Source organism: Pygocentrus nattereri, chromosome 25 (assembly GCF_015220715.1).
Source record: "Pygocentrus nattereri isolate fPygNat1 chromosome 25, fPygNat1.pri, whole genome shotgun sequence".
NCBI lineage: Eukaryota > Metazoa > Chordata > Actinopteri > Characiformes > Serrasalmidae > Pygocentrus > Pygocentrus nattereri.
In genome coordinates, this window is record NC_051235.1 from 26,514,612 (window position 1) to 26,531,228 (window position 16,617).

A 16,617-nucleotide genomic window follows, 5' to 3' on the forward strand; every position below is an offset into this window, starting at 1 on the left:
AACTGCATTAACAGTGTTAAAAAAAAAAGCTGAATTAATGATTTACCATATTAAGGCGTTAATGCACAAATTTTGACAGCACTATGAAACAATTACATAACTATATACTCATTGTAAAGTATTTACATCTACATTCAGTTTACATTCTATATTAACAGGGTCGACGCTTCCAACTACTTAGACAATGTTTTTTTGACAAAAACATGACAAAAATGGAAAAAATTTGGTTTTTTTCTGTTTTTGTTTGCACAACAAAACTTCAAATTTAATTCATAAGAAAATATGTCCTCTTACAAGCACAAATACAATTTAATGAATGTCTACGCTTGTTTTAATGAAAGACGAGTGAAGAATAATTTAATAAAATTCTAGAAATAAGTGCTGCTGGAGGTGTTAATCATCTTAGTGTCGCTGCTGGACTGAATCGTCCACCAACCAAAGATATCCAGCTAACAACGTCTTATGGGCAGCGTCCTGTGACCACTGATGAAGGACTAGAGGATGACCAACACAAACTGCAGCAGCAGATGAGCTGTCGTCTCTGACTTTACATCTACAAGGTGGACTGACCAGGTAGGAGTGTCTCAGAGTGGACAGTGAGTGGACACAGTGTTTAAAAACTCCAGCAGCACTGCTGTGTCTGATCCACTCAGACCAGCGCAACACACACTAACACACCACCACCACATCAGTGTTACTGCAGTGCTGAGAATGACCCACCACCCAAATAATACCTGCTCTGTGAGGGTCCATGGGGTCCTGACTACTGAAGAACAGGGTGACAAAGTACGCAGAGAAACAGATGGACTACAGTCTGTAATTGTAGAACTAAAGTGCTCCTATATGGCCAGTGGAGCTTATAAAATGGACAAAGAAACCTCAGTGATGAGTGAGTGTATATACACTTTCTTTGTTAAGCACTGAGTGCAAACTCCTGGAGTTCAGCACAGGTTCCTATAAAAAGGACCCAGCCTTTCCTGAGGGCATCACGCGCACCGGGTCATAAGGCTCCAGCAGCCAGGAGGGAGGCCCCAGGCTAAGACACGGCCAGGTCAGACATGGAGCTAAAGCCCCAGAAAGAAAAGGGCCAGAGTGGACAACACTGCTCATCCACTATTCATCACACAAACTGCCTTTAGTGGTTCAACACGGCCAGTATCTCGCCTGAAAGTGTTGGTGAGGTGTTAACGTTGCCATGGTGACATCAGTCTGCTGCACCTGGAGCTCCTTTCTGCATAATTAATTTGTTATCATGTAAACAAAGTCATTCAGAGCGGATTGTTGTGAAAGGCTTCGTCCTACAGAAACTTGGAGTCAGAGATGTTTGCAATGGTGGAGACAGAAGACACGTTCCACTATAGAGATTTTTTAAAAGATAAAATCCACATATGGTGGTGTGGTGTATGCAGGGCCTTCGGAGGCAAAAGAAAGCCCAAAGAAAACTTAAATCTTTCAAATTCACAATTTGACTAAAAACAATACATAGAAACACTTAGCAGACTTCGTAGTAGGTTCACTGGTGGTTTTGGAGAGTAAATAAAATGGTTTTATTTGTGTTGTAGACGTGGTGACGTCTGGTTCCTATCACCACCACTGTAAAGAGATCTGAGTAGGTGTTTCTCTATCATGAAACATTTCCCATCAAACCCTCTGAATTACTTCGTCTATATTTTAATAAACAAATTATGCATAAATGTGGAAATCTGTGAGATGTGTTTTTAAATGAATCGTGCTGTCTTTATATAAAGGAATATTTCTTTACTGTAGTATTTAACAAGTTATTTTTAAAGCTTCCCTTGTTTTTACTGGAATATTGATTTTAATTTTTAATTATTAACGATAAATCCCCTTTATGGCTATTGCTTTTTTTTTTTTTTCCATTTTCATTATTTGTTTATTTTATTTTTGATTATCTTTTTTTATGTATTCCTCTGTTGTTTTGTATGAAAGGTGCTATATAAATAAAGATAATTATTATTATTATTTTATCTTTTTTTAAGGGTTCTATATAGCACCCAAAAGGGTCCTTCCATTGTTACAGGCTTGACAATGTATCTACAGCACATTTTAATCAGTTAAGGGTTCTGTAAGTGTTCATGGTTCTTCATAGAACCATTTTCTTTACTAAAGAACCTCCCAAGAGCCAGCTTTTTTTTTTTTAAACAGTGCACAAAATTGGTCTGCCTCATTGTAAATCATTAATAGTTGACTCCTCTGTAACTTTCCTATTGTTGGTGGTTAATCTGATGTGTGAGGCCTTCTGTCCAGCTCCTGAAGGCCTAACCAACGAGATACCTCAGAGAAAAGAAGTCCTGTTTGTATACATTTCCATAGAGAGATAAAGAACTGGACTATTTTGTTTTTAACCACAACACTAAATAAGAGTATTATTACAACACTTAAAATAAGCAAGATGATAATATTAAAAACAAGCGAACTAAATATTAGAAGCACATTCCTTTGGCCACACAGAAGTAGTCAGAAGGTTCTGAAGGTTCCCCGCAGGCTACTGGGTATTTCAGACAACCAGATTGGGTACAATCAGTATAATACAACGCAATCCTGACATACGAACACACACTTACTAACTCGAATGACTCTCCCACGCCCGACTCCCTCTCGCATACACTCAGTCTCTCCAACCACTATTCTACCCTTTCTTTGTGAGTAAGTGTGTAAGCTGAGTCACTGGCTGGAAGCTGAAATCGGGGGTTTCCCAGCCCAACTCTGAGATGCACCTGAACTTTCCTCCACTGGAGCTGCACCAGGAGTCCATTCAGTTCATGCAGCTCACATTTCACAACTGAGTGCGCCTGAGTGAGCACACGGTCCTTCAAAAGTTTGGGGTCAGCTCACTTTTTCAAAAAATATTTCACACAACTGAGCACGCTGCAGTTGGAAGGTGGTCAGTTCTTACCATATTAAAGCCTAAGCTGGTTTATTTAGCGCAAAAACAATATCAAATATTAGCGACCACATTAGCAACAGTGCTAGCTCTGGAACAAGGCCAAAGGCCACACATTGATCCCCTTGCTGTGACGTCAGCACTTATCAGCTCTCAGAACTTTCAGCTGTTTGAACTATATTTGGGTCAAAAAGAGTCGTTTAACAATAGTTTGGAAAAGAAAGCTTTCAAATCACTATTTATAACCCGCTAAGCTGTTTTTTTCCTTAATTAAATGAAGAGTAACAGTGAAAATCGTCAACATTAGTCAGAATATGTCAAAAGGAGGCAAACTTGTATTGGTGAGTGTGCTTGTGTGTCAAGTCTTTTGCAGCACACTGGAGCTTTGAAGTGATGAATGGATGCTAGCTGTGGGCGGACCCACAAAACACGGGGGTATTTAGGGTCACAGCAAAGCACTCTGGATAAAAGAAGAGTTCCACTGAGTCATGCCGCTCATACACACACACACACACACACACACACACGGCATTTTAGTCCCAACTGCTGGCTCCTCAACGATGACCACTTGGGATATGTTCATGAATTTTTATCTGATTCCGATTTCTTTACAGCCAAATGGGCCTACAGCCGTTTTCTGGCCAAGTTCTGTGGTTCTTTTTTCTGTGTGGATTAAATGAACACATCAAACACACTAGTACATTTACAGAAGTACATAACATTATTTGCTCTTTAATGAGCCAAACTAAGAGGGCAAACATGGCCTGTTTACACTTTGACATGCATTTTCAGTGATCAGATCACATTCGGATTTCACTTTGTTTGGATGGATGGATGGATGGATGGATGGATGGATGGATGCATGGACGGATGGACGGATGGACGGATGGACGGATGGATGCATTGTGATCTGACTACAAACAGCTAAATGAAACTACATTCGGTGGTCGGAAAAGGATCATGACCACATTGAACACAAGTATAAATGTGTTTTTCGATATCTGTATATAATTTCCTGAGTCTGCCGAGCGCTGACTGGCAGAGTGAGAGGATAAACAAGGAAAGACTGGGAATACGCGAGGCTGCAGTTTTCCCAAAACACTCTGGGGTGTGCCAAGCTCATTGACGTGCATCATAACAGTGAAAAATGCAAACAAAAGTAAGATGGAAACTGTGCTGATGTGCTTTTTTTACGTGGGCGAAGTAAAACGGAACCTTATCTGGTAAAACTGGTCTGCACTTCAGTGACAAGTGTAAATGGAATCCAGCTTAAGCTGATCCAGATACAATCAAACACAGGGAGAACATGTCATCTCCACCACCCGTCGCCTGGCCAGGGAATTGAACCCAGGGTCTTCTTTGTTGCCACCCAGAAATGATGACAATAGTAGATTCACCCCCCTTCTTTGTATAACAAGACCCTCAACAGGTTTTGAGTGAGTTCTCTCTGTATACTCTTTCAACGCAATCAGATTAATCTACTCATGAACCCATGTTACAAAATGTTCTGCACGTTCCACAAAAGAGGGCTAAAACCCCCCAAGACTTAGAGCACATTATTAAACTGCAGTGTGTCACTTACTCGCTGCTTCATGTTGTTTTAAAGATCGGTTCAAAACGCTAAATGAGCAAGTTTCCACTCTGTTTTCTGTCTGGTTAACATTCATAATACAGTGTAAGGTTCTTTTTAGTGTCATTTTAAGACTAAATTAGAGCAAAAGTGTCCAATCAAAATGAGCTCCGTCAGGTTTTTCAGAAAGTCTTTGAGCACAGAGGAGCTGCACTCATTAAGAACGGGCTTATTAACTTTTTAAAGATGCGCTGAAATGAAAATCCTTGGCCGACACCATAATCAGGACACACTGGGCTACGAAAATGAACCTGACAAAAACCAGTTAACACAAAATAAACAAGATTACAGTGCGTAGGCTATGGCGTGTTCCACGAAATGCAGCGCCCTCTATAACAGAGAGCAGTTGGTCATCCAAGGCAATGAAGGCTATTACTTTTAGTAATTCTTGGCACTTCGTCTCTGTCGTTTGCGAACGTTTTCATCATCTGAAAAGCTGAAGTTACAGACGGCGCCGATGTGCACACAGGTTTTCTCCTTTCAGCTTTGGTCACTTAGCTGTACAATGCGTTTAAAGCAGGATGTTATGTTTTCAAGTGGCATCAGATGTGCAGTGGTGAAGTTCTTGTGCGTAGTATCTCCTCATGACACTCGACATGAGCAGAGATTGCTCGTCTAATGTTCCCAATAGAAACCACAGAAAAGCTAAATGTGGCTGACATTTTCACTATTGATCTACTGCCGCTCCAGCTGTTTGAATGAGGCTGCAGTGACTGTGGCTAACAGCATTAATTACCATTTCTCCTTCTCATAACGACATATTTATAACATCTTAGATAGGAACACTTTACTGTAGGCCTTTTTCGGTCAGAATTTTCTCTTTCTGAACTAAACTTGAAACATTTCAGTGATGGTACATCCCTAAACTTTATCAATGCAAACTTACATATCATCTGATACTGTGATACCAAGATACATTCAGAAAACCTCTCGATATTGAATTTTATCAGCATCATCCACCACTACTTTCTCCAACACAACCCAACTCTACATTGGCTCACCAATGCACACCCGGGCGTGTGGTTTACTGTGGGTAACGTCTAACCTTTTTTCTTTTTCTTTTTCTTTTTTTAAAGGAGCTTATCACACGCTTGCTAAAATTCAGCATCGAAACATAATGAGGGAGAGCCCTGAATAATGCAGAAGGAGAAATGAACACGGCATCATTTCATCTCTCAAAGCCTCAGTGACTTTCCATACTTAGCCAAAGTCTGACAACAGGCACAGTTACTGACACTCACAGCCCAACGCATGCGCTAATCGGCCCACCAAAACCACAAGCACCACACTCAACAGTCATTTCTGGGTACAATGACTTCAAAAGAACTCTTAGATGTTGGGACAGAAAGCAAGAGCCTTCAGAGCTGGAGTTTTCCAGGGAAGGAACTGGGGCTTTTGAACACCACAACACATTTGATCAAATATAGAAGGAGCCGTGCTGGATGTGCTCCCTGTGTTAATAGTAATTGGCTTGCATGCATGCACACTCCCTAGCCTATTCTTTTCAGCCTCTTCAAGTGCAATGGGAACTTACAACCCTCAAACATGTTCCACTGCAAAACACGCATCCAGAGAGGAAGAGAAAGAAAATAACGAACGCTGGAAGGAAAAATAGAAGAGTAGCTGTCTCTCATGTGATTGAGAATCTCAAAGGATGTGAACAGACTGTGTCAGCTAGAACAGTCCATCACAACCATATAGAGAGGGACAGTGGGGTGTAAATTCAGTCTGTAACACTTTCTATGAATGCCATGTTTTTAAGCATCAATAAACACATTTATAACATGTTATAATGCATTCATGAGGCATTATATACATGGTTATAAGTATTTAGAAAAGATAATGACACTGAACTGCACTTTATAGCCATGTTTATTATACATTATGAATTGTTACTACAATGCATTATAAGTAGTGTTAATAACATGTTATACTGTCAGTGCCAAACGAGAAGTGATGCATACAAAGTGTTATTACGCCCTTCACTCTGCAACACTACAGTACAGTAATGCTAATTTCTGCTAGAATTCTGTTGGATATGCAGTGCTAAGGCTAGCGGTGGTGCACATTTAACGGTGGCGTACATTGACTTTCCCACATTGGGTGAAACACTGAGGGCAGCTCTAGTTTAAACTCTGACATTTGAAGCCTGTAATGAGCTTTATTGTGTTTTACTGTTTCAGTAAATACTTCAACTTGAAGCCTCACTCTTAACACTGGAGGAGGATTTAGTACCATACGCTTCACAGCGGACTAATACAACTTATGAGCTCTTATGATTTGTAACAGTACTACCAATACATTATGTGAACAATTCATAATGAATAATAAGCACAGCTTTAACATGTAATGCATTTTTATCAATATTTATAACCATGTAAATGATACCTTATGAATGCATTATTAACATGTTATGAATGCATTTATAGATGCTTACACATATGACATTCATAGAAAGTGTTATCAATTTTGTCTTTTGACTGATAACTGACCATCAAACTGTGATTAACTGTTGAGCCTATAATTAAAGCTACGACCCATTAAATTGTCAGGTACAGGTTCTGCTTCTGAAATCAGAGCCATGTTCAAAGCCACTGAAAAATACTAGATATATGCAAACTTATATGCATAAATCAACTGGATTCTGCACTTCAGTACAGTGAAATATTAAAAAGTGTTCCTTGTGTGGACTATAAAATGTAGTACTGATAGGAATCAACGTTTACATGAAGTAAACAGTCTGAAAATGTATAAATACACTACATAAGAACTCGGCTCTGTTTAAATCGAGTGCTACCACTTTAAAAAATGTCTGGCTGCATTCCTACACTAATTTCATCGATTCTAAAGTCTGTTTTTGGTTTGTTTTTTGTTTGTTTTCACTTTTTTTCACAAGGTAACTGTATATCCATTCACTAGCTATGTTTACATGCAGGTTGATAACCTGTTGTAATCCAACTTATGGCTCGGAATAGAATACGTCCATGTAAACACCTCAATCGGAATAGACTAGTCCATTAGTCAATTAAGGCCATTCGAAATACGGTTTCTATCCAAATGAACAAGGTGGGTAGTCCTGTAAATAATCTGCCAAACAGAAGAATAATATCTGTGTAAATGCCTGTATCTGATTAAATTCCCTATCGGAAAGTTTAAGTATGTTCTGATTATGTGCATCACGTCACAGTGAAAGCTTCGTTCAACATAGCGGGAGCAGAAATTGGTCTGCAGAGGAGACGAATTTTATGCTTTGATCTTTAAAAGACGGCAGTGGGACGTCCAGCTTATGTGTCTCAGAACACGAAGTCTTCCTCTCAGCCTTTAATAAGGACATGTGAAGGACATTTTCCTGAGTCTGACATCATTTTAACATGATTAAAAACACAAGCACTGCTCACTGCTGCTCATCTCACTCTGACTGGACTCACGTGATGCTCATTGTCTAAAACGTGATACTCATTGGTAATTTTGCCTCTGATTACTTGTAGTGTGCATATAAACAGAGATTTTCAATCAAATGGTTGAAGACAGTGAGATATAAGCATCTTGGTCTTAATCTATCACCAGATTGTATTTAATCTAATTTGTAAAAGCTTTGCGTATAAAACACAGACACAGACTTATGTACACACAAAGATCAAAATTGGTCAGAATGGTCATGGGTAGATGATAATACATATCTAAACTTCATTTCAATTTTATTACATTTGGGATTGCCAAAAGACGAAACTGACCAACAGCAGCTGTCAGCGTGTTTCATGGCTTGCAATAAAAAACATTTCCCTGTGGAGTGTTCTTTCAGAAATTGGTTGTGAAGGCCCTGCATTGACTTCTAGAAGCAATTCTTGCCTGAAAGTACAACTTTTATTCATGAGTTCCCTGGACAAAAAATTTGACACCACCTGCAACACACAAGGTGACTAATTTTTTGCCAACCAAACCAGTAAAAAGAGTCAAAAAAGTAAATTCGTTAGAAATGGACTGGCAGAAACAACAGTGGAGTGCATAGGAAAAACACAGGCTTATATGAACAGTGCTGGGACTAAACAGGTGAGACTGTATAAAGAAAAATAACAATCACAGGATGTCTTTGACCACATAAAACCCGGCCAGACACCAGCAGCTGGCATCCTTACAGCTTACTTCCCTTTGTGAAACGTCAGAGCTCGCAGATCGAAAGCTGAAACCACCCCTTTTAAGTAAATGTCAAACTAACTGTGCTGTGTGTCGCTGTAAAAAATGGCTTCAGGCAAATTGGCATGAAACGAAAGTAAAAACCAGAGAGTATGTAGACTGGCAGCGTACGTGTGGAGAGCTTCAGGGGAAATCACACGTCAGCAGTTACACTATTATACAGCCCACGCTGCCTTGAGGCTCCCCAACCCCGCTTCACATATCCCCCACCCACAGCCCGCACATCAGCCTCTGTCCTGACCACCATGTTTCAACCAACACCTACCTGAAAAGATTGTCTGAAATGGCTTAATGTTCACAAACCTTATCTGAAACTATTTCAAAATGTTCTAAAACCCAAACCCATATTCCAGCTGAGTTAACGGGTGTGAGAAGTCACTACGATAGCCAGAATTATGAATTACTATGTACGGTGAGGCGATTTCATAAAACTCAGCCAAAGAACGCAGGAAAAGGACACAGAGATGCACTGATCCAATATTACAGTACAGTACAGTAGTATTTTTTCCTTCTTCAGTTTAAAATCTACCTCCTTTAATGTGTGTTCATAACTAAAGAATTCATTAAAAATGTGACGATCGTATGCCGATGATATATCTGACCCACTGCTGTCTATACCGGATTTTTCTAATTCCCTTCCCTTACATTTTTCATTTTCAATCTAGTCTTCTGGACACATGCGAATCCTCATTTTGAACACAAAGAAATGAGAGAATTCTAGATTAATTGGTGAATAAAAGCTTGAAAACGTCATCAAATGTGTACTGTTACATGCTAATCTAGGGTTCCACTATACAAATATCCATCACTTTAGACCAAGCAGAATAAAGAGTTTCTCCTCATCACAACAAACATGGCTCTAGGATATGAATGGGTTAAAGAAACATTTGCAGACATTTGATATTTAAAATGAGACAGTTGGACAAGCATTTCATATTTCAATCATATTCTCCTAACTTATGATTAGAGCTATAAGGTCTAACTGCCGCCATCCATTTGAATGTTTTTACCTACACTATTAGAAATAAAAATTCTGTGAAGGTACATTTTTCATGTTCCCTCAAAGGTAAACAGCGGTTTTAAGGTCTGATTGTGAACCTTAAACAAGTTATTCCAAGTGAAAAGTTTGTATTTGTACCTTTTCAAAATAAAAGTCTGGAGTTCAGATGGGGTGTGGAGTCAGTGTAACTTAGAAAATATCATTTCAGTGGATTCTGGTTCAGTTATGTTCCCTGAATAAAGGTACTGAGATGACAGTGACAAGAGGGGAACTGGGCCCAGTCACAGTTTAGTACCTTTTTTCCTGAGAGTCTACAGTACGTTACCAATAATGTATGAAACCATTCGCTGATTAAGCTGTATGTTGAACATTCAGTTCCATTAATAACACACAAAGCGAGAATTTCAGAGCAACTTGGGGCAGAAAACAGGGTTTCATTGCTAAAACAAACACAAAATCCATCTTAACAGCAAAGCGACTCGGTCAGCCAAGTGCACCGAGTCTGCCTGAAAAACATGTTTCCGATTCAATATCATAAAGTGAGCCAGTTCTACAGCAGAAAAACATCATCATCTGAGCCAAAATCATTTCGGCCTGAGCAAATTCGTTTCTAAATGTATGAATTTCTTCCATCAGCTCCAAGCTGCAGAAGTAGGACCATCAGAAAGAGGTGAAGCGAGGCAGCGTACTGACCTGCCGTGGGCCTGGAATTCGAGGTGAACGAATTTATCCTCGTGAGACACGGCTCTTTTGGCTCTCTGGTGCTTACTGTGGAGGGAGTCAGTGTCGTAGGACAGGCCTTCATAGTGACGGATGTAATTATTCAGACGATTCCCAAACTGACCTGGGGGAAAAGAGAGAGAGGGAAAGAGTTAGATTCAGACTCGGTATCGTTTTGCAACTGTGACTGCTTTGTAACAGAGGCCGCACGATACCACTTTCATCTCCGATACTAATACCGATATTGAAACCTTGAGCATCGGCCGATACTGATCTCAATCTGATACTTTTTCTCTAAAAACTACTAAGCTAAAATGGGCTATTTTTAATCGAATGACTTCACTTAAGATGAGCATCTAAAAAAGTAGACTATCATGCTGAAACTACTCAAATACTTTACTACCCTACAGGAAAAACTACACAGCTAGAAGCATCGCATCAGGCTAGAGATGGGGACTAGAGCCAGTGACCAACTGCCTAACTGCTGAATAACCTGTGCCTCGACTCAGACTCACCCTTAAATGACTCACGACTCGACAAACAAGCAGTGCCAACCTTAATGTGGTACATAAACAAAACCTTTTGTGTCCAGTCTGAAGTGTAACTCAACGTCAGTTATTCTGCGGTCATGCGGAGTGATTACTACAATGCGGTTTTTCTCAGCGATGCCAACAGCACTGCTGTGGTCTGATCCACTCGTACCAGCGCAACACACACTAACACACCACCACCACATCAGTGTCACTGCGGTGCTGAGAATGATCCACCTCCCAAAGAGTACCTGTCCTGTGTGGGTCCAAGGGGGTCCTGACCACTGAAGAACAGGGTAAAAGGGGGTAACAAAGTATCAGAGAAACAGATGGACTACAGTCTGTAACTGTAGAGCTACAAAGTGCAGCTATACAGTAAGTGGAGCTGATAAAGTGGACAATGAGTGTAGAAACATGCCTGATTGGTGTATTGTGCAGCCCTAAAAAAACAAAGCCCACCAGTAGTGTCGGTATCACAGCTACAATAAGCTTTAGTCCAGTCAAGTGGGATCTCTGCTGGAACACTACACTAAAGCGCAGCGCTACGCTTTCTGCCTCAGCACATAAGCGCCAACATAGTGACTCATTATGTAGAGCTCACAAAGAATTTGTCTTGCAATTATGAATTATGACTTTGAATTGTTCTCGCCGTCTCTCCACGGGATAGCAGTCGGTTACTCGAGCATCAACTTCCCTCAAGCAGAAAAAGGCAATGTACACAAAAGCACAGTGAGGTTGGACTCGAGGGAGGGCTTAAAAAGGAAAAGAATAAAAACACAAGACAAGCAAAACAGACAAGCAGAAAATGAAATCCATTATTATTTCTACCTGAATATTGATCTGTATACAGACAGATCGGCCGATATGTACTTTTTACAGATGTAACAACGATGTCTGGGGACCACCATGAGAAACTTGGGGCTAATGTGGGTGGGAACCAGAGGTGGACGAAGTACACAAATCATGTTCTTTAACTAAAGTAGAGACACCCAAGGTAAAATATTACTCCAGTAAAAGTAGAAGAAGTTCCTCCTTTTAGACCTCCACTTGAGTAAAAGTACTAAAGTATTTCCCTTCAAATGTACTTAAGTATAAAGTAAAAGTACTAAAAGAGTCATTCTGGCTCTGATCTGGTCCTGTTATCATTTTTATAACCAGACTGGCTTCATGAACTCATTTCAGGTGAAAGTCCTCCAGCGTCTCTCTTGGTAAACCAGTCTTTTAATAGACCGTCATTAATTAGTGACGCTGACGTCTATTAAAATGATCAGAAGCACAAAACACTGAAGGTAAACAGTTTCCATCAGGGAGAACCGAGTGGCTCTGAAATCACTTTTTACACACAAGCAAAGTTTCAGTTTAAGATTACTTTGTAAATCAGTTACAAGTTGAATAAAAACTGGCTTTAAACTCAGGATCACAGATGAGCTCCTTTACTATGTTGATCTGTAGGCGTCTGTTCATAAACATAAACCAGCCCAAACTCATTTACTATAAAATGAAATGGTGTTTGTAGAAATTCAGAAAAAAAATGGAAACAGGCCAGTCACGACTGCATATGTGGACATATTTCTATATTGTGGTCTATTTACAGGTTACGTTAGTTCCATCATTGTTCTGGCTTTGCGCTTCTTTTGTTTTGACATGTTACGTTTTTATCCACACAAACAACAAAAGAAACGACAGATTTCTCAAAATGTAGCGGAGTAAAAAGTCAGATATTTGACTATGAAATGTAGTGGAGTGAAAGTAAAAAGTCGCCCAAAATGGAAAAACTTAAGTACAGATCCTCGAAAAAACTACTTAAGTACAGTAACGAATTACATTTACTTAGTTACTGTCCACCACTGGTGGGAACGCAGACTTAGGGAGGAAACCGAGTGTGAAATTTATCAACATCTCTTGAAGACAGAGCCCAAAATAAGGATTTCTAGCACACTTGATAACTCATTGTAGTATGACCAACAATAGACCTGTCGGTAGCACGTGGATGGAACGCAAGTTAGCTGAATATATACTACAATACCAAAATTAGTCACAGCGAGCCTCCATACACAGCACCAATACTGAAAGCTTTTGGCTGATATGGACACCAATCCAATATTTCTTCTTTTAAAATTATCCATTTTTAACTGAAGCACTTCGGCATAGCATCTAAAAGTAGGTTAAAAGTCCTCAAACACTATTAGCCCCACAAGAAGAACTACACAGCTAACCACATCAATGCCGTTTCAGGACAGATTTGTTACAGGTTTGTATCAGATTTACCTCCAGCGTTTTCCTGGAACCTGGTACTGGATCTGCGTCAGCTCCAGTGAAAATCCAGCTGTTAAAGCACTGATATTGACGTTTACAGACGAATATTTTAACGCATAGTGAAAAAACTGGTCAGTTTTATTTGCTTCTTTAAAATCAGAATCGGAATCCATCCAATTTTCACATCAGTACACTCTCAGAAAACTGGTGTAGGACCCTCAAGGGTACATCTCAGTACCTTTACTCGGGGAACATAATGTCAATGGATTATAGTGCAATTACATTTTCTCCACATACCCCGACTCGTCTCCAGGCTTTTATTTTATCGTTCAGTTTTAAAACATTAGCATATGAAAAGATTCAAATATGCACTTTTTACCTGGAAAAAAAACTTATTTAAGGTTCACAATTGGACGTTAACCACAGGGAACATTTACATTATTAGTACCTTGACGAAGGAGAAACGTACCTACACAGCACCTTTATTTCCAACAGTGCACGGCCCTAATGTGGCTTCTATTGTTCCTAAGTACAGTATATCTACATTTCCGTCTGTGTGTGTGTTTGTTTTCCTTCCATCCTTCCTCAGATTGAAAAAAAAACAGCTTCCTGGTTCAGTGCTGGACTAATAATAGCCTGACCTCAGCAGAGGGCTTACTGCGACACACTAATACGCACAATGCCGGCAAACCATCACAGCTTGCTGTGGCACAGCGAGGGCAGTTTAATCTCACACACCAGCCACTGTTCTCCCTACTGACACTCGTAACGTAACACAGCCGTGCGACAGGAACCGAACCATGATTTAAATATGCAAATTTAGTTGAGGGAGTGCAGATACGGTGACCCTCTCTGGCCCTCCAGTAAAGCTGGCTTTACACGGTGAAACTTTCATGCAACTAGTTGCATGTCAAATTGCCTGCAACATAATTTCAGTGCAACTTGAAACACACACACACACACACACACACACACACACACACACACACAGTTACTCCACATGTTAGCAGCGATTGTATTTTGATACCCCACATAGTCCTCGTTATAAAACCATCCTTGAGGTGTAATTTACATATTTGACGCATTTTTAACATTGTTGAACGTTTTTTCCGGCTGTTATTGTCTTTCTTTTCCCTCATATCTATATGTATGTCTTTTATTTAAACACCTAAGGTTGTTTACTATATGTATGAGTTTTATTTATCTGTTGTGTAAGTCTTTAATTATTTAACATAATTATAATAAATAATAATGTGGTAACACTATAAATGTCATGTTTGTAAGCATCTATAAAACACATTCATAACATGTTATAATGCATTCATAAGACATTATGAACATAGTTATAAATATTTATAAAAATGAATTAAACTGAATTACACGTTAGAACCATGTTTATTATACATGTATATACATATATATGAATTGTTAATATGATGCAGTATGAATAGTGTTAACATGTTATACTGTCAGTGCTAAAGAATTAAATAAAGACAAATACAAAGCTTATTTACACTCAGAGATTTCCAGTATTTTATTTCTCACTGCTGGTGCTGTTAGGCCTGTATCTTTAGAGCTTCAGTCCTGAATATTCAGATGCTCCAAACAGTGCTAATTTCTGCTAGTGTTCTATTGGATATGCAGTGTTAAATCAGTGCCAGGCTAACGGTGGTGCACATTAACGGTGGCGTACATTGACTTTCCCACACTGGGTAAAACACTGAGGGCAGCTCTAGTTTAAACTCTGACATTTGAAGCCTGTAATGAGCTTTATTGTGTTTTAGTGTTTCAGTAAATCTATCACTTCAACTTGCAGCCTCACTCTTAACACTGGAGGAGGCTTTAGTACAGTATGCTTCACTTCACTTAGAGCAGACAAATAGGATTTATGAGCAGTACTTATGTCACGATTGGCCCCTCCCAGTCCTCCATGCGCTTGTGTTTACCTTCTGGTCTTGTCCATGTGCTTTCTCTGTTTTGATTCTTCCCTGTCCTGCCCCCTTGTTTCTATACTCTGCCCTTGATTGGTCCTCACCTGTTTCTGTTTCTTTTTAACCACCTGTGTCTTGTTAACCTGTGCCTGTATTTAAGCCCTGTGTTTTCCCTGTGAGTTTGCTGGTCTTTGTATTATATTGTGGTGTATTATATTGTATGTATTGTATTGTAGGTATTATATTGTAGAGCATCATTCTTGCGGCCTCCACTGTGTGTCATGTCTGTTCCATGATCTATCCATGTTGGTTCTCTGACCCTGATTCTGGATTTGCCCCTAATAAATCTCGCTTCTCTTGGCTTATGCATCCGCCTCATCATCGCCCCCCGGTGTTACAACTTACAATATATTATGTTAATTATATATGCATAATAAGCATGTCTATAATTCATAATGCATAATAAGCATGACCATAACATGCAATGCATTGCAGTATTTATAGGCATGTTTATAATGCCTTATGAATGCATTGTAACATGTTATGAATGCGTTTATAGATTACAAATGTGACATTGTATCGCCATCATGGTGAACCATGTCTCTCCTCTTCTGTTATAATCTTCCTCATTTAGATTCTAAATGAATCTGAGCGAGCTCTGCGTTTAATTAGGGGTCATCAAGAGAAGAGAAGAAGACTACATCCTGGCCCAAGCAGCTGTTTAAACAGATGTTAGTGTTAGCTGGTTCAGATATATTAGCTTTGAGAAACTAACATATGTTGTCATAATTCAAACTGACAAAATGAAAAACTACCCACTTTCAGTCAAACAGGACGATCTCCGTTTCAACCGCGTAATAAACCTCTTGATAAATCTCCCGCTGGATTTTCTTGACCACTGATCTGGTGAAATTAACGTGTCTAACGTATTTTGTTCAATATGTTTGTTTAACTGTGTAAAGCCAGCCTGAATGCCTTGATATCACAAACTGATATTTGTCTGATATTGATTGATACTTATAATATGCATTTGGGTTATTTTCAGAAAAGTGATAAAGCTAAAAATAAGAATAAAAATTAAAATAATAATGAAGAAAGAAAAAAATACATTAAAAATTGAACTGAAAAACATAAGATTCTCCTATATCTCCCAGCCCTACACTGTGCAGACACCCTGCTGAGAGCGCAAGTTTCCTGTTTTGAGAAAACCTCCACCTCCTGCAGCTTCAACCGCTTCAGCCTGATACAAACACCAGACCTCCTCTGATTTCCTGCTCCATAAATACACACACACACACACACACACACACACACACACACACACACACACACGTTTGTCTTGCTATACATATGAAGACATCAATAGACTTCTACTGATTTTTGTGTTAAAACAACAAAAATGTCCTCACTTGAGCAAAAATGTCATATAGTCCTATCATAGTGTGGAAATG

The 16,617-nt window shown here is 39.4% G+C and overlaps 1 protein-coding gene across 1 annotated transcript in view; it reads right to left on the bottom strand.

Annotated features, from left to right (window-relative positions):
* Positions 1-16,617, bottom strand: part of adam10a (ADAM metallopeptidase domain 10a) — a 138,508-nt gene that overhangs the window by 84,265 nt on the left and 37,626 nt on the right. The window contains exon 2 of the mRNA XM_017711650.2: positions 10,423-10,573. Coding sequence (XP_017567139.1) covers positions 10,423-10,573 — 151 coding nt within the window. The remainder of the gene's footprint in view (positions 1-10,422; positions 10,574-16,617) is intronic.